Consider the following 21,071-nt stretch of genomic DNA (forward strand, 5'->3'; position numbering starts at 1 on the left):
CTGATAGTAGGTGGGGAAGTAGTTCATCTTCTGACTCTGAAACCAGACCCTCCTCTGACTCAGATGAATCTGAAAGGATGGTCGATTTACGCTTTTTAGGGTCCCTAGATGTTGAGGGTTGTGGAGGTTGAACTGTATTCATTATCCACTGGAGGAAGTCACCAAATTGATGTGGTGTTGGTAATGGTGGTTGGGACGTAGCACCCTGGTCACGTGGGCTAGATGTTAAGGCCTCTGTAGCCCTTTGAGATAACATAGAGGTTGATGGGATAAAAGGTGTAGGTGTGGTGGGTCCACTAGAATTTATACCCTGGGGAGGGGTATTAGGAGCAGAATCCACCCTGTCAGCCTGTTGTGGAGGGTGTGGGGACAGTATTGGGGCCTCCAATGAATCTGAGCTCCTGTTGGGTTTGCAATCGGAACAATAGTTCTTTTCAGATTTCCTTAGGGAATGCTTACATGTCTTGCATTTTGGTAATTTATCTGGTCTCTTCTGAGACCTTGTCTCCCTTTTCTTGGCAGTGTTAATCTCTGCTCTTAACTCGGTGAGGGAATCTGTCTGATCCATGGTATTTATATGCAGAGAACCGCAGTAACTCACTGTTTTACTCTCAATCTTGCGACAAGCTGTCTCGCGTTGCTATTCCTGTAAATGCCGTTTGCCTGTAGTCGCGATCTGTGACGTCAGCGCGCTCAGTACGCACTCTGCATTTTGGCGCGAGTGGACCGCGCACAGTGATGACGTCAGAACGGCTCTCTCGGTTCTGCGCGAGAGATACGCTGCCGTTGCGCTATGGAAAGAACATGTTACCTAGCATGATGTGCGCACAGCTCGCTACTAGACTAGCTATGTGTCACAAGGTGTCCCCTCTTGTTATATGGAATTTACCTCCATAATGTGGCGTCCATGTCTTTGATCTGCTAAGTGAACAGCTCAGCGTGTTCAGCAGAATAAACTTGTAATGTGGTCACATCTAGGCAGCATCAGCGTGCCCCAGTAACAATTATGTCGACTTTTTCCCTGTTCTGTTCACTGAACAGTTCAGCGTTTACAGCAGATTATGAACTCTCACTTAGCCTGTGAGGTGATCTGGTCGCATTACACTCTCATGGATAGCTCAGCGTATCCAGAGTGGTAGAAGTCTTCCTTGTGAAGTAGAATTATAATAAATAAGAACTATAATTAGAAAATAATAAAATAATAAAATAAAAATAAACTGTCCACCTCCGAGGCAGGACAAAAAAAACTGAGGGAAGATGGTGGAGCCAGCACTTATATGAAGGAGGAGGAGGAGCCAAGAGGCATCAATCTTTCTGTCCTGCCTCCAGAGGTGAATCAAGACAAAACCCCCTGACGTCTGCACTGACAGGAGGGCCGACTATAGAAAAGCTTGCTCAATCTGAACACGTGCATTAATAATAGCTCACATCATGAGCATATTGAGTGAACCAGGTTAATTGCTTATTATGCTCATGTATGTGCCTCAACATGGCCACCTGCAATGGGAGTGGGCTCCTGGTCTGAAGGGCACAGCACTTAACAGGGTTTGCTTCTTCAAAATTAAAAAAAAAATAAACATTCTGAAACAAGCTTTCTGTGATAGGTGCCCTTTAAGTTATGGTTTGAGTGATAGATAAATGATAAAACAAACTCTAAAGGTTATGTTAATATACCCTTAAGTGCCTCAAGTAAAATGTTACCATGAGACATGAAAAGGTTTCAAAGCCCTTATATCAGTTTTCAGCTGTTAAAACTTCCATTTCCACTCATCTGTTTTGAGCATTATGCACACGTGTACCTCCTGGAGCAAGGTTAGCTGGGTAGCAATCTGCTGAACTGTGCACTCATATACAGAGAATATTCCAATCTCATCTGCTTTGATGTAGGACATGGATAATTCTTCGCTAAAGCCAGGATAACACGGCCGGGGTAAAGCTGATGCAACCAAGTAATGCGTCTTGTGAGTCTCGGCGGTTCCGTTTCCCTTGGACAGTTTCCAGTTAAAGCTCTGCAAAACATACAACAAACGTTACAGTAATTGGAAACAGCTTAGGGCACAGGATTAAAGTCTTTATTCTTATACAGGGTTGCTAATTGCTAGCAGAGATGCAAACTAAATCACATGTGCACAGACTGTCCAACAGAATATCATTATTAAAGGGATACTGTCGCAGGAAAACATGTTTTGTTCAAAACCCATCCGTTAATAGAGCTGCTCCCACAGAATTTTGCATTGAAAACATGTTTTTTTTAAAATTTGGCATGGGGCTAGACAAATAGTCAGTTTCTCAGGTGCCCTCAGGTCATGTGACATGTGCTCTGATAAACTTCGGTCACTCTTTACTGCTACACTGCAAGTTGGAGTGATATAATCCCCCTCCATTCCCTCCACAGCATCCCATCAGCAGCCTATCAACAGTACAACGGCAGCTGACCAGATAGCAGCTACCTGACATTTCTGCTGAAGGATTTGTTTGCATTGCTAAACGTGCTCCTAGCCTCGCCTAGTGGTGGACATGATAATAGCACCCAAGCAGGAAAAAAAAACTTATAGCAATGCAAACATGACCTAGGGTTGTGGTATAATACAATGGGAAGAGGAGAAACAATAGCTGTCTCAAAGCAGTTATATCCTGAAGTGCTAGCTCCTTCTCAAAGCTCAGGATCAGGCACAATGCACTGAGGTGGCTGCCTACACACCAATATTACAGCTAAAAAAAAATTTGTTGGTTCAAGAATAACATTTTAAATGGTAGAGTGAATTATTTGCAACGTAACAGTGTAATTAAAAATAAAAAGTACACGATAAGAATTATGACAGAATCCCTTTAAAGGAACAGTAACACTAACAAATGAAAGTGTTTTAAAGGAAAGACAATATAATGCAGTGTTGTTCTGCACTAGTAAAACGTATGTATTTGCTTCAGTCACTCTACTATAGTTCATATAAACAAGCTGCTATGTAGCAATGGGGGCAGCCATTCAAAGATGAAAAAGCACAGGATATGTAACATAAATTTTATGGTATACAATGGGATTCTTCAGAACTTATCTGTTATCTACTGTGTATCCTGTGCTTGAATGGCTGCCCCCATGGCTACACAGCAGCTTGTTTATATAAATTATAGTAGTACTTATCTGTTATCTACTGTGTATCCTGTGCTTGAATGGCTGCCCCCATGGCTACACAGCAGCTTGTTTATATAAACTATAGTAGTACTTATCTGTTATCTACTGTGTATCCTGTGCTTGAATGGCTGCCCCCATGGCTACACAGCAGCTTGTTTATATAAACTATAGTAGTACTTATCTGTTATCTACTGTGTATCCTGTGCTTGAATGGCTGCCCCCATGGCTACACAGCAGCTTGTTTATATAAACTATAGTAGTACTTATCTATTATCTACTGTATATGCTGTGCTTGAATGGCTGCCCCCATGGCTACACAGCAGCTTGTTTATATAAACTATAGTAGTGTTTCAGAAGCAAATACACCAGTTTTACCAGTGCAGGGCAACACTATAATATATAATTATTCCTTTCATATTTTGGTGTTACTCTTTTTTCAAATGTAGAGCAGTAATAGCCAGATTTTATATCGTGGCAGTTGTTGGAAAGAGAGCTGCAGGCAGGCACACACATATACTGCAAGGAGTCACTGCTGAAATCCCTGGTGGGTTCATTGGGATTGGCTGTGTAAGGGTCCATGGGGTAACTTCCCATATGTCTTCCACTTGCAAAGGCCAGCTAAGAGCTGGTGAGTGATGCAAAACGTGCAGGTGAACAAAGTTCATTTGTAACAGTTTTTTTTTTTTGCATCACTCACCGGATGGATACTTTTTGTAAAATGTTACTGTTTCTATTGTATGTAATAATGTGTTTCACATGATTGTAATTTGTTACTAATTGTCCACTAGATGGCACTAAGAGTTTAAATAGTGTAATTTTTGGCAGTTTAGCTTGAAAAAGGGCCAAGTGAGGCCTGAAATGTTGCGGTAATGCCCTAAAAGTGTGTAATAAAGGCATTGTGGTGCTGTTCATATCGAATTTCTGCTGTATTTGCTGGTGGGAAGTGGCCACTGGAGAACTTGCACCCATACAAAGTAAGAAGATTTAACAAAGTTGTGCTGACTATTTTGCCTATAAGCACCCATTGTGACTCACATGGTTCAGTGGAGTAACTTAAAAGCAATGCACAGTACCTTGAGTAAACACCCCCCCTCCCACGGTTCACCACCGCTGGTATTTAGCGGATGGCTAAATTTAATGTAAAAGATGAGGCACTAAGATTCAGCAGTCAGGCCCCCCACTGTATTGTAGTTCCGCCACTGCACGAGGTGCAAGTGTTTTGGAGTCCACATTTTACTATAAATATATATACATACATATATATATATATACATATATATATATATATATATATATATTAGGGATGCACGAATCCAGGATTTGGTTTGGGATTCTGCCTTTTTCAGAAGGATTCATATGTGCAAATTAGGAACGGGGAGTGAAATCACGTGACTTTTTGTCACAAAAGAAGTAAGTAAAAAATGTTTTCTCCTTTCAACCACTAATTTGCATATGCAAATTAGGATTCGGATTCAGTATTCTGCCAAATCTTTGGCAAAGGATTCGGGGGTTCGGCGAATCCAAAATAGTCGATTCGGTGCACCCCCAATATATATTTATAAATCCAAGAAGTCGTATCGGCAAAAAAAGTGATTAAGTGCCTGGGTGCAAGTACTTTAGCATATTTGAAGTTAATTCAACGAATTAGAAGGGGGAAAAGAGAATGTGAATTGGGTGTTTTGTGACTGTGGCCAGATCCCTCATACTTCCATAATTCTTAAATTATATTTAATAATCCTGATATGAGGATATAAGAGCAGAATCACTGACCTTCCTGGAGACATTATCCACAGATAACTTAGTGCACAGGGAGTGCAGCGACTTGGTATCGTCCTTATCTCCAGAAGTAAATGTTGGAGAAGAAATGGTATATTTCTTATTGGCAACTTCTTGCAGCAATGACACCAGGTACTCACTGCAGTCGTCTTTCTGGAAAACCTAGAAATAAACAAATCATTAAAACATGGGGAAAATATATAGACTAATACCAGGGTACTAGGGTTTCATTTCCAATAGTTTAGTATAGAGTATTTTTATGAGTGCCCTTTTGCCATTTTCCATGATGGTCTGTTGATCTTTTTCTCTCCATATGAAAATACGTAATCAAAGCTAACTTGATATGCATAAAATAGGCAGCGGTCAAAGAATCAGAGATCTAGCTTTTGGGGGTACCTCATCAGTGTGCCAATGCAGTCTGCTGGATCATCATAGGCCCACTGTATAATCTGATCCTTGGCCCTCCGGCCAACAATCGCTCTGATCTGCTCTAGCCCAATGTGGCCCAGGGAATACCAAACAAAGAACGGATCCGCACTCTCAAGATGCGAGACATCTTACAATAAAACGTTTTATTTTTTATTTAAGACCTGAGAGTGCGGATCCGTTCTTTGTTTGGTATATATTTAAATTTTAATACTGCACCCAGGCAACTTAAACCATTTGTCGAGAGTGCTGGCTACCTTGTGGACTATATATATATATATATATATATATATATATATATATATATATATATATATATATATATATATATACACAATATCAAAACAGGGGGGTTTTTAAAATTGGGCGTTTGTTTTGGGAATATCTCTCCTTTAAAAGCCTGATTGCTGGCTGGGGAGGATTTAGCCTTCAGTGAAAAAACAGCGTTCAACGGACATTGATTACAGGTAATGCTAAAATGCACATAAAATATAAAACAAGTTAGGGACCGCCATTCGGGGTTTACCTTGACGTGGTATGGTGGCTTATCAATTTTATGATCATAACTTTGTAACAAAATAACCCCTGTTTTGGGTACATATGCAATAGCATTTATTATACTTATATATATACTTTAAAGCCTTTAGAGTGCTCCCACAACCCCCCTGTTTTGATATTGTATATATATATATATATATATATATATATATATATATATATATATATATATATACCGTATACACATATATATATCCAAACAATTGCTTTATCCGATGAGAATCTACTAGACTAAATTGTAATTGCTCCCCTATATAGGATGCATCACAGGCACGTGTTAAATAAAAAGTGTTTTCATGGTAACCTACACCAAATTCTCCATAACTTGACAGGATGTAAGTAGGAGAGAACCAAGCTTGACAGCTCCCCCAAAGTTCAGCTTTTCCCATTATGTGTTTTCCCTGGGTATACACGTAGGCTTTCCTGTGAAAGTCTCATTGTCTGCTGGAGGGATTGTCCTCTTCTCATAGCAAAAATAACTTTGGCTTTAGAGTCTAGACCAGGGGTCCCCATTGCCTGTGAGCCACATTCAAATGTTAAAAGAGTTGGGGAGCAACACACACGTAAAACAAGCCCCTGGGGGTGCCAAACAAGGGCCATGATTGGCTATTTGGTAGCCCCTATGTGGACTGACAGCCTACAGGAGTCTCTACTTGGCAGTACACCTTTTTATGCAACCAAAACTTGCCCCAAAGCCTGAAATTCACAAATAAGCACCTGCTTTGAGGCCACTGGACTGGACTGACACCTACAGGAGGCTCTACTTGACAGAATGGTTTTTCTGCAACTAAAACCTGCCTTCAAGCCTGACATACAAAAATAAGCACCTGCTTTGAGGCCACTGAGAGCAACATCAGCCCCTATGTGGACTGACAGCCTACAGGAGGCTCTACTTGACAGAACACATGGTTTTTCTGCAACTAAAACCTGCCTTCAAGCCTGACATACAAAAATAAGCACCTGCTTTGAGGTCACTGAGAGCAACATCCAATGGGTTGCTCATGAGCCACTGGTTGGGGATCACTGGTCCAGACAATATAAGTACTTATAGGAATAGTTGCTCAGTTCAACTAACCAATAGCAACCAATTAGTGATACCGATATGTGTGGTTAGTATGGATACCTTACAAGTATTGGGGTCAAGGGCACCACCTGCATATAGGTTGTATATTCTCCCAGGTGCTCGCATGATTTTCCTTTCACTGTTCAAATACATACAGGCATTCATTGGTTTCTTGTGAAACTGACCCTAATATTGTGTAAATGTGATAGTGACCTTATCAGAGCGGTCAAGCTCGGCATCCATGTTATCGAGGGACCTGTAAATTTTTGCTTCAACCCAAAGTGACATCACACACAGATGTGCACCACCGGAAGGGTAAGTCCCAAAGAAATAAGGGGAGTCGAAAGCTCTTCCTTAGGTTGCATGCTCCACTGGGCCAGGAAATGATGCATCATTGTTATAAAGAGCTGACTGAATGCTTGACCCCATACCTGGGAATTACTGAATTCTTCCAGTCTGTCCAATAAATCTGGATTCATAGAGAAATCGACCAGACAACAGTCTTCTATCCAAGTCTGCAGCAGGATCAGAGAGCGGTGGTAGATTTTCTTATCCACAGATGGGAGAGAAGTTGCTTCTCCGCTGCATCAATAAACACATGTTATTGCACAGAAAAGAAACTAGCGTAAAACATCTGATCTTGCAGATTAAGGCAGATTGTTAATGATTTTTTTTTTCCAGAAATCCTTTTTATAGGACAAATGGGAAGATAGATTAACTATAGTAACTTGTCTCTTAAAATATTAATGTTAATGGTATAAAGCTTGTTTGTTCATATTTTATAGTACAAGACGAAACAGCACCACCTTCTTTTTAGAAATTAAAACGCCTTTATTGGAACCCTTTAGGGCATTACAGCAACGTTTCGGGTCGCACCTGACCCTTTGTCAAGCTTGTTGTTCATATTTTATAACCATAACTTTGTTTTCTTTCCATTAGTAATAAACTTTAGGTATATACAGTATAATTATAAGACAATTACATGGCAGTTATGACATCCTTATATTCAGGATTATAAATGGGGTAACGTTCCAATACACAAATAAATAAAAAAAAGCCTTTTGTGAGCCATTTTATGACCACAGTTTAAACAAACTTTAGAATCATTTTCTAGAGGTTATCTTTGAGTGCAAGGTATAGTTTCAGCACAGGAATTAAGCCTGCAATGCAATGTGCCGATCAGAAGAAGGAAAGCTGAGCATGATGAAGTGAATGAGTGGATTACCTTGCTGCGGTGCAATTTATCCTGTCAATAAGAAACTGAAGGAGATCCTCCTGCGTGCAGAAGTATCGGAATGTGTAAAGAAATTGCTGCACATAGCCATCCAAAAAGGCATTTCTGTGAAAAGCCAAAAATACAACATATAATGAAACAGTGAAATTGCTTTTACAGAAGGCTGGCATGGAAGCTATAAATAAGCTATAAATAAAACATAAGGTTTCCCACCAAGGGAGAATTTCACAGACCTGCTAAGCTGAATTCTTCAGCGCACTAGTTTAAGTGCTCTCTGGTAAAGAAAATCTTCCTTTAAGGATAATATACAGTTACAGAGCTGGCATTGCAACAATAGTATGGTACATTTATCCAATATATCACATAACTTGTGGTTACCCCTAAAGCTGGTCATACACGTTGTAATAGCACTGTATAATTAATGGTACAATTAGCGGGGGCTATAGATTTTCTGTGATTATAAAATAGGCAAAAAGTATGTTCAGCACAAGCCATATTAATTAAACTTCATTTTGGGGCAGATTTATCAAAGGTCGAAGTGAATTTTCGAATTAAAAAACGTCGCATTTCGAAGTAAGTTTTGGGTACTTCGACCATCGAATAGACCAAATTCGACTTTGATTCGAATTGAAAAACCTTCGAAAATTCGACCACTCGAAAATTGAAGTACTGTCTCTTTAAAAAAAACTTTGACTTCAACATTTCGCCACCTTAAACCTGCCGAATTGCTAGGGGACCTCCTAGAACCTATCTGAGGCTTTTGGGCAAGTTTTTAGAAGTCTGGCTTGCTTGCAATGCAGTATACAGAGATGAAAGGCAACAGAGATTGGTCTGTACTGTGCACTTAAAGGGATTCTGTCATGATTTTTATGAAGTCATTTTTAATTCTAAATTACACTGCAAATAATTCACTCTACCATATAAAATGTCATTCCTGAACCAGCAATTGTATTTTTTTTTTCTTAGTTTTAATATTGGTGTTTAGGCACCATCTCAGGTCATTTAGCCTGGCCATGTGCTTTCAGAAAGAGCCAGCACTTTAGGATGGAACTGCTTTCCGGCAGGGGTGATATCACTCCAACTTGCAGTACAGCAGTAAAGAGTGGCTGAAGGTTATCAGAGCACAAGTCACATGACTGGGGGCAGCTGGGAAACTGACAATACATCTAGCCCCATGTCAGATTTCAAAAATAAATATAAAAATATCTGTTTGCTCTTTTGAAAAATGGATTTCAGTGCAGGATTCTGCTGGAGCAGCACTATTAACTGATGTGTTTTGAAAATATTTCTTTGCCATGACAGTATCCCTAAAATAAAGGGCAAGATGCAAAGCACAGTGGTATGGGTGCCACTCCATCATGTACTTAATGTCTGCCACAGGTGTCTTGTGCCCATTTGGCACTCCTTCATTTAGGCACACAGGTTGTGTGCCTAAATGAAGTGCAGGCTATAGAGTGCCCATGACTACAGCATTGCCAAATGCAGCCTTTGGAGGAATCAAATAAAAACACTTACATAGGCACATGCACGCACACTCACTTAGACGAGTTTTGCTAAATAATATTTTCTAATAGGAACAGGAACAAATTCTTTAGAAGATTCTGGAAGCCAAATGGTCAGTTATCCAATTACAACACAGAAATCATTACCTGGAATAAAGATGCGCCATTAAACCCAGAGGTGTCCCTGCTTGAAGGACTTTGGATGTACGGTCACGATGTTGCCCTTTCTCATTATAGATGAGCAGAAACGATGCGTCGGCTTCAGAGTCCACTTCTGGTTGTGCAGTAAGATTTGCTACTTTTGGAAGCGCGTGTGGCTCAATACCCCATTGCTCTGCATAAGAAACCTTCCCATGGAGAAAAATCACATTCAGAGTCCTTTTCTATTGTGTGCCCCAATACCAAACGACATTTTTTGTAGCAGATTAGCTGTGTAAATATGGCCATTGAGAATTGAGACATCATCGTGCTCTTTAAATCAGCATTACTTGCAGCTCTGACGGAGCAAACATTTACATATGTGGAGGGTGAAACATACAGAACAATGGCAATCAGACTTACCTGGAGAAACTTTTTAGCCAATTCAAGAAACTGCACCTTTGACTTCATTTCTTCCAAATGTCCTTTAAGCTTGGGTAGAAGCTCCTTTACATCAGAACCTGCAGATACAGAGTAGGAACACCATATGTAGTACCTACACTACTTCTCCATTGTTTGTTAGTGGGTGTGTGGTCAATTAATTGTGTATATTGCTGTGGACCAGCACATCAACTCGCACTCTTACATCTAAATCCGATTGTGGGCGTTTGGTCAAATATCGTGTACAATGTTCAGAATGGACCAGCACTGCAAATATTTTCAAACAAACACTTTATTGAGTCATCACTCGCTTATACAACGTTTCGGGCCTCTTTGAGGCACGAGGGCCGAAATGTTGGATACGCGAGTGTAGTACTTGGTTGCCCTTATATTAGACACCAGTGGGATCACCTGACTATAGTTGGGAAGGGTGGGGGCTACAACATGGAGCTGGTCACTGCTCCTGTATAACTATAACAAACAAGGAAAATTTGTGCTCACCACTAATTTTTAAAACCATTAGGCGGGGGTGCAATGAGGCTGTGACCACAAAATACATATAGACAATTACAAGAGTCCTCTGCACTCAACCCATTATCAACATATTTATTGATCCCTGTTTTGTTTAAAGGGTAAGGCATTTTTAGTAGCAGTATGTACAAAATGTCTCTGTCTTAATATATATATATATATATATATATATATATATATATATATATATATATACACATATATACACACAGAATATCACAGAAAGTGCATGTTCTGAAAAAGCCTTAGCCAATTCTTGTTGCAATGTGGCTGGGTGGGGATGCTGGGACCTGAACTTCAAGCTGGAAAGATGCAAAATCTCTGCCATGTATATGGGTTTATTCTTGTAGAGCCTCTGTCTATAAAAGGAAGGGGGGGGGGATTAAAGAAACAATTGCTTCACTTCTGGCAACCTGTAACAACGAATGAACAGTGAGCATTTAGCTGTCTGCTGTTAAAAGCAAGCACTGCATTGGTTGCCAATATGGATTCCAAAACACTGACCCTGTTACTATATCCTTTACACAGCCAACAGAATACAGAGACCTTGTTGAGTCTAGCTACATAGACTTGCACCCAAAACTGGACCTGAGGTGTTACCCACATGGACCCACTAATTGCAGCATCTTACCCAGAACCCAACTCGCTAACTGCTGCAAATCATTATAACTAGGAAGTGGACTCATCTGCCCACCTCAACCTACTTGGGGTCATTTCCAGAAGATTTTTTTTTTACCAGTATTCACATCTTAATTATTTTCTGTTATTTATATAGCCCTGACACATTTCTGCAGCACTTTACAGATATTATACATCATTTACATCAGTTGCTGGCCCAGAGGATCTTGTGTTTTTGGAGCATGGGAAGAAACAGAGTAACACACACAAGGGAAGAACATAAAAACTCCTTCCAGATAGTGCCCGACATGGATTTTTACTATGTTACCCTTGTTTGTAAAATTATTTTTAGACTCTTGTTCATTATAAATTAATGTAAAGTGCTGAGTAACTTACTGTTTCTAAATAAATACATGACGATGATGCCCAGAACGCTAACGCCATGTATATAAATCTAAGGGGAAACTCCAGGAAATAGAGGAGAGTTGAGAGCTCAGCCTGTGTATTTCCTGAAATTCTAGTGCACATTGTGAAAATTAGGCTCACTGAAGCCAAAACCATCCAAAGGTCGATCCAATGAAGGACTCAAACAGGAACCTCAGTGCAATATGTGTTTTATATCCAAACAGCCGTGACATCTAATACCGCGTCAGCAGAGTGCCCATTACCTTTACTTCTTTTCCCTTTTAGCAGAGAATTCTGATAAAGCTTGATTGTTTTTCTGTAATTTTTTGTTTCAATCATAAGCTGCTGTTCAAGTTCCTAAAAAAAGAAACCAAAAATAATCTTTATAAAAGACTTCTCTGATCATTCCAAATATATACACATACACGTAAGATCAATAAGTAAATATGGCACTCCCTCAGGAAGACATAACAATGATTTTGCTACTGAGACTCACTCTGCACAGAAGAAGCATTTGCCACAGGATTTTACATATAAAAGCTAACATTCTGTAGACATCAATGTCTCTTTTAACTCAAAAATGCATGATGTCTCTGTAAATAAATAAATAAATATCTATGTAAGGTGATGTTGTTTTCTTAAAGAAAATGGATATTTGGAACTCTAGAAATTAAACACTAACCAGTCTTTTGGCGTCTATACTTTTGGAAAATCCTTCTTTTTGCCTTCCAAGCATATGAACATACTGCTGAACTTCTGGATGAAACAGCTGGGCTCCATAAAAAGAACTACACCAGCCGCTGCTGCATTTGTACAACTCAGCTGGAGAGATGGACATAGTCATATTGTTCTCTCGATGGTTCACTAAAGAGTCTTCAGGGTTTTCTTCACTTTCTTCTTGATAATCGGGACCGACACAGTAACTATTAGTGTCAGAGAATGCCTGAAGCAAGTAGTGTTCTTCAATATTGGATGGAGCACTAGACATCTGTGACTGGGGATTCTTGTCAGGGGACTCTGGTGAATCAGTCATATCAGGCTCATCAAGAGAAGAGTCTTTTTCAGAGCTGGTTATTGCCTGCACCTCAATACCTGAAAAGGGAAGAAGAAGAATGTGTAGGGGCATTACTATTGCACTTACTGTATGTCATCATTGGCAGGACACTGAAATATTAACTTATAACATTAATCTTCAGATGAAATATGGAGAAGCACACATACCAATGAGGGTATTTATTGTATCATGGACACATACGGCACACCAAGTCTCAGAGCATCTCATCGATTTCTAAGTATTAGTACAGCGGCCCCCAACGTTTTTTTTACCAGTGAGCCACATTCAAATGTAAAAAGAGTTGGTGAGCAACACAAGCATGAAAAAGTCCCTTGGGTGCCAAATAAGGGCTGTGATTGACCATTTGGTAGCCCCTATGTGGACTGGCAGCCTACATGAGGCTCTACGTGGCACTATACTTCATTTTTATGCAATTAAAACTTGCTTCCAAGCCTGGAATTCAAAAATAAGAACCTGCTTTGAGGACACTGAGATCAACATCCAAGGGGTTGGAGAGCAACATGTTGCTCACAATCACAATCACTGTATTATTATATGTGTGATTATCTATGCTTTTAGTATAAATGAAGTTCCTAATACCTTGTTAAATTTCTAATGGAAATGTGTTCAGTCTGAGTGATAGGACCCTAGTGAACTATGCTGGTGGGACAAGGAATTCTGAAAACATAAGGTTTTGCACCATGTTGTTGGGCAAGGGGTTCTGGAGCTCACACAAATGAGACATATAAGTGTAGGATATGGTGTCCCAGCAAACAAGGAAGTTTATTATGTTTGTGGAAGAACGCATTCTAAAACACTTAGGGGTATATTTATCAAAGAGTGAAGTTAGAGATCGCCACAGTCCGAGTGAAATTCCACCACTCTCCATTCATTTCTATGGGATTTTAAAGGCGTATTTATCAAAGGGTGAACTTTCACCCATTGATAAATACTCTTTTAAAAATCCCATAGAAATGAATGGAGAGTGGTGGAATTTCACTCTAGCGGACTGTGGCAATGTCTAACTTCACTCTTTGACAAATATACCCCTTTCAGTTGTCAGAACACTGCATGGGCTTAGGCTACACTCTACACTACCCAGCTGTGTCAAGAAATTTTTCTCCAGAAGTGGCTGAGATTTACAGCAGAGCACATAGCCCTATGCTAGCAATACCTTGGAAAAGTGCTTTCCGGTGCACAAGTGTGTCAGCTATTATTCCACACGAGGAGCCTGTTATTTCTGCTCCATGCAGTTTTGTTAATTATGTACGTAGATGGACAGGATTCTTATTTCTGACAAAGAAAAGTCAATCAAATTCTGGGGGTTAGATAAGCCAGAAAAGCAAACTGACATTGTTCTAAGCCAGAGGTTTCCAAACTACAGGTGATGGGGGATCAGCCTAAAGGCCAGATGGAGAGGACACTGGACAATTGCCCTGTCCTGCATACTCCATAATTATGTAGGGTGAGCTATCATTTTTTATTCTTTTGAGGCTTGAAACCAAAAAGTGCTGCCTGACGTACATGCTATGGGCTCATATATACCACATGGAATGTAATATTTATGGGTTATGGCGTTGTTATAATATTTACTATGTAACTGGATACACTGGGGGGGGCAGACAATTACTTTAAGGGCTACATCTAGGGCTGCCACCTGGGCAGTATTTTACCGGCCTGGCCGGTAAAAATTATGGTTGATCCCAATATTAGTAATAGAGAAAAAAGATAGATATATAGGAAGTGCAATTTTTTTTTCAGAAAAGGTGGCAACCCTAGCTACATCTATTTTCTAGATATCCAGTGGAACTGACCTAGCCTAGTCTACTGTTCCATGTTTACTGTAGTTAAACAGTAAGACAAATTTCACATGCAAAACAGTAGAGAAACAGCTGGTTTGCTCCCCCCTCCACCTCCCCAATTATGTGTGCAATGACAGGAATGAAATCCTACAACCCAACTGTTAACATACAGGGGTGGATTTTGGCAGAAAATACACATTGGAGTGTTACTGTGCAGAAAAGTAATTTCTAATTAAAGACAATTAGACTCCCCACAAATCATCAACAATCTGATTTACTGGACCCCAGGTCTGGACTGAGAATTAAAATAGGACCTAGCTTTTCAGGTACACAGAGGCCCAAACAGCCCCCACTAGCCCACTAAATACTGACTTTCTATGGCACCTTGTAGCAGCCCCTCTGGCATTTGCCAGAACCCATAGATTGCCAGTCTGGGCCTGCTGGACCTGTTTGGTCTGGCTCACTCTCATTTTGCTATTTGTGGATAGGTGAAAAGAGACCAATACTTTCATAGATGAAGTACAAAGATAAGAACTTTAAGGGCTTTAGCACACGGGCAGATTTGGGGAGATTTAGTCGCCTGCCGACTAATCGCCTCTTCTTCGGGGCGACAATCTCCCCAAACTGCCTTCCGCCTGCTAAAATGAAAAATCGCCTGTAGCAATGCACTCGCGGTGCCTCACGAGGAAACTTCGGGCTACTTCGGAAATCAAAGTGCCGCGAGTGCAATGCCGCAGGCGATTTTTCATTTTAGCAGGCGGAAGGCAGGGAGAAGGCAGTTCGGGGAGATTGTCAACCCAAAGAAGAGTTGATTAGTCGCCAGCCGACTAAATCTCCCCGAATCTGCCCGTGTGCTAAAGCCCTAAAGGGGTTGTTTACCTTCAAAAACTTTTATCAATTCAGTTGTTTTCAGATTGTTTGCCAGAAATAGACTTTTTTCAATTGCTTTCCAATTTTTACAGTTTTTCCAAAATCTAAATTTAAAGTTGAATGTTACAGTCTCTGGTGTTTCAGTCTGGCAACTTAATGATCCAGGTGCAGATTATGAACTGTTACAATTTGCTACATTGGTTGATACATTTCTCAGCAGCATCTGTGGAGTATTAGCAACTATTGTATCAATTCTAACAGCTGTATGTAATGAAACCCAGGGATTCTGCTTAGCAGGACAAAAGATAAGAAATGTATCAACTAAATGTTTCAATTTAGAACAGTTGACAGAGTCGGTGACCCCCCTCCCAAGGATGCTTCAGAAAGGTATAATTATAAGAAGGTGAAAAATGAAAGTAAAATCTTAAATATCAGATAAACAGTCACAAATAGAATGTAATTGAAAAAAAGGCTTTATTTCTAGTGAACTATATGAAAACAACTGAAAAAAAGTGTTGTAAGGTGAACGACCCCTTTTAAGTGTTTTCAGTAAAATAACCTGTAGAATTATTTCAGCACAAGAGCTTGATAAAAGGCCGCATATAGGCCTGAAACGTTGCTGAATGGGTCTGCAATGACAATTTGAATAAAGGCATTTTTTAACCACAAGGTGCTGTGCTGAAATAATTCTACTATATTGGAGTGGAGGATAGACCACTGATGGTACGTGCACCTCTTTATCTGTGAAATTGGGGCATTTGAGCTGACTAGAAATTTCTACAAGTAAAATAACCTGACCATTCAACAATACCTCTCTCCATGGCCAATGTTAAATTCGAAGTATCAGGTGACATTTCTCGTTCACTACCCATAAGCCCCTGTGAGGTGTTTAATACTGTTTCTTCACTGTCTGTAACACCCGATTGTTCCGTGCTTGACATCACTGCCGGCTTTCTTTGCTTCCGTGATTTCCTTTGAACTTTCTTTAATAAGTGTTCAGGATTACACTGATCATAGGATTCACGCTCCTTTCTTCTGGTAAACAACAAAACAATGGCATTAATTACAGGCTATTGCCAATCAAAACAATAGGGGGTTTAACCTGATTTACAGATATAACATAAATAACACGTTCTCAGTAATAAAGAAATAAGAAGTCAAGGCGAAGCTCACATTTACTTTTGGTATGTTACTTTTCAAGTAGGCAAAACTGTATAATTTAGTTACTGCCAGCATTATATAGTAGCACTTAAATTTATTTTACACATTCCCCTCCCTTCCACACTGGTATTTTAATAGGCAGCAATAACTAAGTTTTATACCTCTCATCTACCCACAGGGGCTTGTGACAGGGGCTGAACCGACTTATGTGCCCAAGATATTATAGATCAGGCACATCATTTATGAACATAGATGCAAAATTGCACTTTTTAATTACAACAGTAACCAAGGTCAAGGAAAGTAAGGGGTTTAAGGTGGTGTGAAAAAACACCAACAAATAAAAGTGTTTTAAAGTAATGAAAATATCATGTACTGTTGCCCTGCACTGGTAAAACTGATGTGTTTGCTTCAGAAACACTACTATTGTTTATATAAACAAGCTGCTAAGTAGCAATGGTGGAAATTTAAAAAGGTTATATGGCACAGGTTAAATAGTGGATAATAGATAACACCATTATATTCTACAGAGCTTGTCTGTTATCTGCTGTGTAACCTGAGACTTTTCTCTTTTGAATGGCTGCCCCCATTGCTACACAGCAGCTTGTTTATATAAACAATAGTAGTGTTTCTAAAGCAAACACAGCAGTTTTACCAGTGCAGGGCATTATATTTTTATTACTTGTTTGGTGTTACTGTTCCTTTAAGAGGACACAGAGCATTTTCTCTGGTCATATCAGTCAATGGGAGCAGGCACTTGTGTTTTTGAGGTTCTTTACCACCAACGCACCAAAATGCCTAGCCACCTTCCATTGACTGTATAGCAAAAGAAAAACAAACAAAGCTCCGGGACTGGCAGTTTTTGGCCATAAAATGTGCATTACTGGTGCTTAGAAAGACAATGCCACCCAGGCCTGTTGTATTAAATGGGCAAACATTTGACCAGTGCTCCCACCATTTGTATAGTTCTGGACTGTTTAAAAGGTACCTGCCCGGGTCTTCGGCAAGCTGAGTGAGAGATCGCATGTCGGCGCACGCGCAGTTGGAGCAAGTTGCCGATATGCGACAACTGCGCATGCGCCAAAACTCACGAGAATTGACGAAGCACCGTAAGAAGACACCAAGACCTGAAAGATGGCTGCATGGAACTCAGATGCCAAAATCTGTGACGAGGGGTAAGTGTAAAGTATGGGGCATTTCCCCGGGGTAGTTAGGCTGGGGGGAAGAGGGAGGGGGGTCTATGTGGGGTGGGGGCAGGGCCGCCATTAGAAATCACGGGGCCCCGTACAACAAAATTTTTGGGGCCCCCTGGGCCCCGGCCACACTGACGACCAAGCTCCGCCCCATATCCCGCCCACTCCACATCGCAGTTAAAAGACCACACAGACATCAGCGCTAAAAAAGTAAACCCCCCCCCACACAAGTTGTAAAAAGCTATTGATGGTCAGGGCCCCCTTATAAAAAATTGGGGCCCCAAAAAAAAAAATTACATTTTTTTTTTTTTTTTTAAAACATTGGTGGCAGGGGCCCCCTTATAAGTTAAAAACAAATTGGGGTCCCAAAAAAAAATTATTTTTTTTTGAAAAAAAAAAACATTGGTGGCAGGGGCCCCCTTACAAGTTAAAAACAAATTGGGGCCCCAAAAAAAAATTTGAAAAAAAAAAATTTTTTTTTTTGAAAAAAAAAACCAAACATTGGCGGCAGGGGCCCCCTTATAAGTTAAAAACAAATTGGGGCCCCAAAAAAAAATTTGAAAAAAATATATTTTTTTTTTGAGAAAAAAAAAACTGGTGGCAGGGGCCCCCTTACAAGTTAAGAAAATTAATTTTATATAAAAAAAAAAAAAAAAAAAAATACAATGGTGGCAAGGGGCCCCTTACGAGTTAAAAAAAAAATTGGGGCCCCAAAAAAAAAGTTTTAAAAAAAGATTGGTGGCAGGGGCCTATAGAATATTAAAATAATACATTGGTGGCCAGGGGATTAAAAAAAAAAAAAACACAAACTGGTGTTCAGTAGAATTGAACTCATGGCTTCAGTACTTCAACTTCGCCTCCTTTCGTGACTTCGGGTCTTTTCACCGCTTCAGGACTTCAATTTCGGCTGTTTTCGTGACTTCGGGTCTTTGCGCTGCTTCAGGACTTCGGCTTCGGCTGTTTTCGTGACTTCGGGTCTTTTCGGCGCTTCGTGACTTCGGCTTTTTCCGTGACTTCGGGTCTTTTCGGCGCATCGGCTTCGGCTTTTCGGCACTTCCGCATTCGGCACGCAAGAGGCAAGACGTACGGCTCGGGCGCTCGTAAGGGGGGCCCGGATCTTCAAAAAATGCAGCGCTGCCGGGCCCCCCTTCATGCCCGGGCCCGGTACGCTTGTCCCCCCTGTCCCCCCCTGATGGCGGCCCTGGGTGGGGGTACCGTTTTTTTTTGTTAAAGGGTTGAATTCTCCTTTAAGGGGGGCCACATGGGACATAACTAACTGTTCAGCGAGTTTGCAATTGATCCTCAGCATACAGGTCAGATTCAAAGGAAAACAGTCAAGTCACTGATTGGTTACTGCCTGGTAATCAATGGAAAGCAAGTGAGCTGCAAAGCAGGAAGAAGTGTTCTGCTTATTATGTTACACATCCAGTCACTCCAGCCTTTATACATTATATTTTTGACTAATTAACAATATTAGAAACATTCATTATTTTGCACGGCCTATTTATTTACACAGTTTTTATTTTTACACTGAACAACTCCTTTAAAATGGCCCTGATATGTCTGACATTCTTCCCTAAACAATACCTAAAAAGTGAAGTGAGAGAAAGCTGAAAGTGCTAAAATGGGTACAAATGAAGGCTCATGTCACCTGTTAGATGGAGGTGATTTCCCACTGACCACCTTGTAAAGTTTTTCGAGTAGATGATCATCCCAGTAAAGGTCACAAAACTTCTCACGTATGGCCCCACAGAATGTGGCATGCTGGAGGCCTTGGAGGGCAAAAATATATTCTCCTACGGGATATAAAACACCGTTACTGCTTTATAGGCATCCCAAACATATTAACTATAAACCAACAACCTGGCTACATTAGAAGACATTTGCATGTTTAATCAGAACTGTAGTAAAAAAAGAAATGCCATCATTCATGGGAAATAATCACAAACATAGATTGTGCAGGTATAAGATCTGTTATCCGGAAACACATTATCCAGAAAGATCCGAATTACGGAAAGGCCGTCTCCCATAGACTTAATTTTATCCAAATAATTCATATTTTAAAAAATTATTTCCCTTTTCTCAGTAATAATAAAACAGTAGCTGGTACTTGATCCCAACTAAGGTATAATAAATCCTTATTGGAAGCAAAACCAGCTTATTGGGTTTATTTAATGTTTACATGATTTTCTAGTAGACTTAAGTTATGCAGATACAAATTTCAGAAAGATCCCTTATCCGGAAAACCCCAGGTCCCGAGCATTCTGGATAACATGTCCCATACCTGTATAAGCATTTATAGTACTCCATGAACAATATAAAATGGGTTACACAAACTGCAAAGCTAATATAAAGGAATTAATATAAAGGAAGTTACATGTATTAATTCAGTTTTATGGTGAGCACTCAGAGGGCCCAATCATAAGGCATCACCTACAGTACTTGGACCTACTCAACTGTTACATGGGAACCATTGAGCTTATAAAACATTCATAATACTGCATTTATGATTAATACATCCATTAAACATATAGGGCCAGATTTGTTTACTGGGCAACAAAACATTTTCCTTGATAAAAAGTCATGCAAGTCACGGAATTCAATTAGGAGATACAGGTATGGCATCTGTTATCCGGAAACCCTTTATCCAGAAAGTTCCAAATTATGGAAAGGCTGTCTCCCGTAAATTAATTTTATTCAAATAATCCAAATTTTTACAACTGATTTTCTTTTTCTCATTAATAGTAAAACAGTAGCTTGTACTTGATCCAAACTAAGATAAGCAAAACCAGCCTATTGGGTTTATTTATTGTCTATTGACTTAAAACGGAACTCCAAAAAAACATAACTAAGGCTTTTTGAACAGTAAACACAGTTTCGAGCAACTTTGCAATATACATCAATTAAAAAATATGCAGATTTTTTTTTATTTTTAATGGTTTGGAACATTTCCCTAAGCCTAGCCCCCTGCCCTTCAGCTGATCTTTCTGACTACTTTGCTGAGCTGACTGACTACTGTTACTTTGTATCACCAGCCATCTGTCCTCAGCCTGCATCCTCCAAACCCCACAATTCCCTGCACATGTGATTTCAATAAGGAATGGAACATCACAGTGCAATGCATTGTGGGTTATGTAGTTCCCGCATGTTGTCTGTAAGCTGTGGAGAAGTT

At 40.0% G+C, this 21,071-nt stretch overlaps 1 protein-coding gene across 2 annotated transcripts in view; it reads right to left on the reverse strand.

Annotated features, from left to right (window-relative positions):
- The window catches only part of kndc1.L (kinase non-catalytic C-lobe domain (KIND) containing 1 L homeolog), a 92,035-nt gene that overhangs the window by 15,213 nt on the left and 55,751 nt on the right, over positions 1–21,071 (reverse strand). The window contains exons 15-24 of one of the 2 annotated variants that reach the window (XM_041568656.1): positions 19,551–19,695; positions 16,360–16,580; positions 12,505–12,914; positions 12,086–12,179; positions 10,251–10,348; positions 9,837–10,036; positions 8,179–8,292; positions 7,385–7,535; positions 4,901–5,068; positions 1,800–2,009 (exon numbers count right to left, since the gene is read on the reverse strand). In XM_041568656.1, coding sequence (XP_041424590.1) covers positions 1,800–2,009; positions 4,901–5,068; positions 7,385–7,535; positions 8,179–8,292; positions 9,837–10,036; positions 10,251–10,348; positions 12,086–12,179; positions 12,505–12,914; positions 16,360–16,580; positions 19,551–19,695 — 1,811 coding nt within the window. Of the gene's footprint in view, positions 1–1,799; positions 2,010–4,900; positions 5,069–7,384; positions 7,536–8,178; positions 8,293–9,836; positions 10,037–10,250; positions 10,349–12,085; positions 12,180–12,504; positions 12,915–16,359; positions 16,584–19,550; positions 19,696–21,071 lie in introns of both variants that reach the window. The other variant, XM_041568655.1, reaches the window with a different exon arrangement.

This window comes from Xenopus laevis, chromosome 7L (assembly GCF_017654675.1).
Source record: "Xenopus laevis strain J_2021 chromosome 7L, Xenopus_laevis_v10.1, whole genome shotgun sequence".
In the NCBI taxonomy this organism is placed as follows: Eukaryota; Metazoa; Chordata; class Amphibia; order Anura; family Pipidae; genus Xenopus; species Xenopus laevis.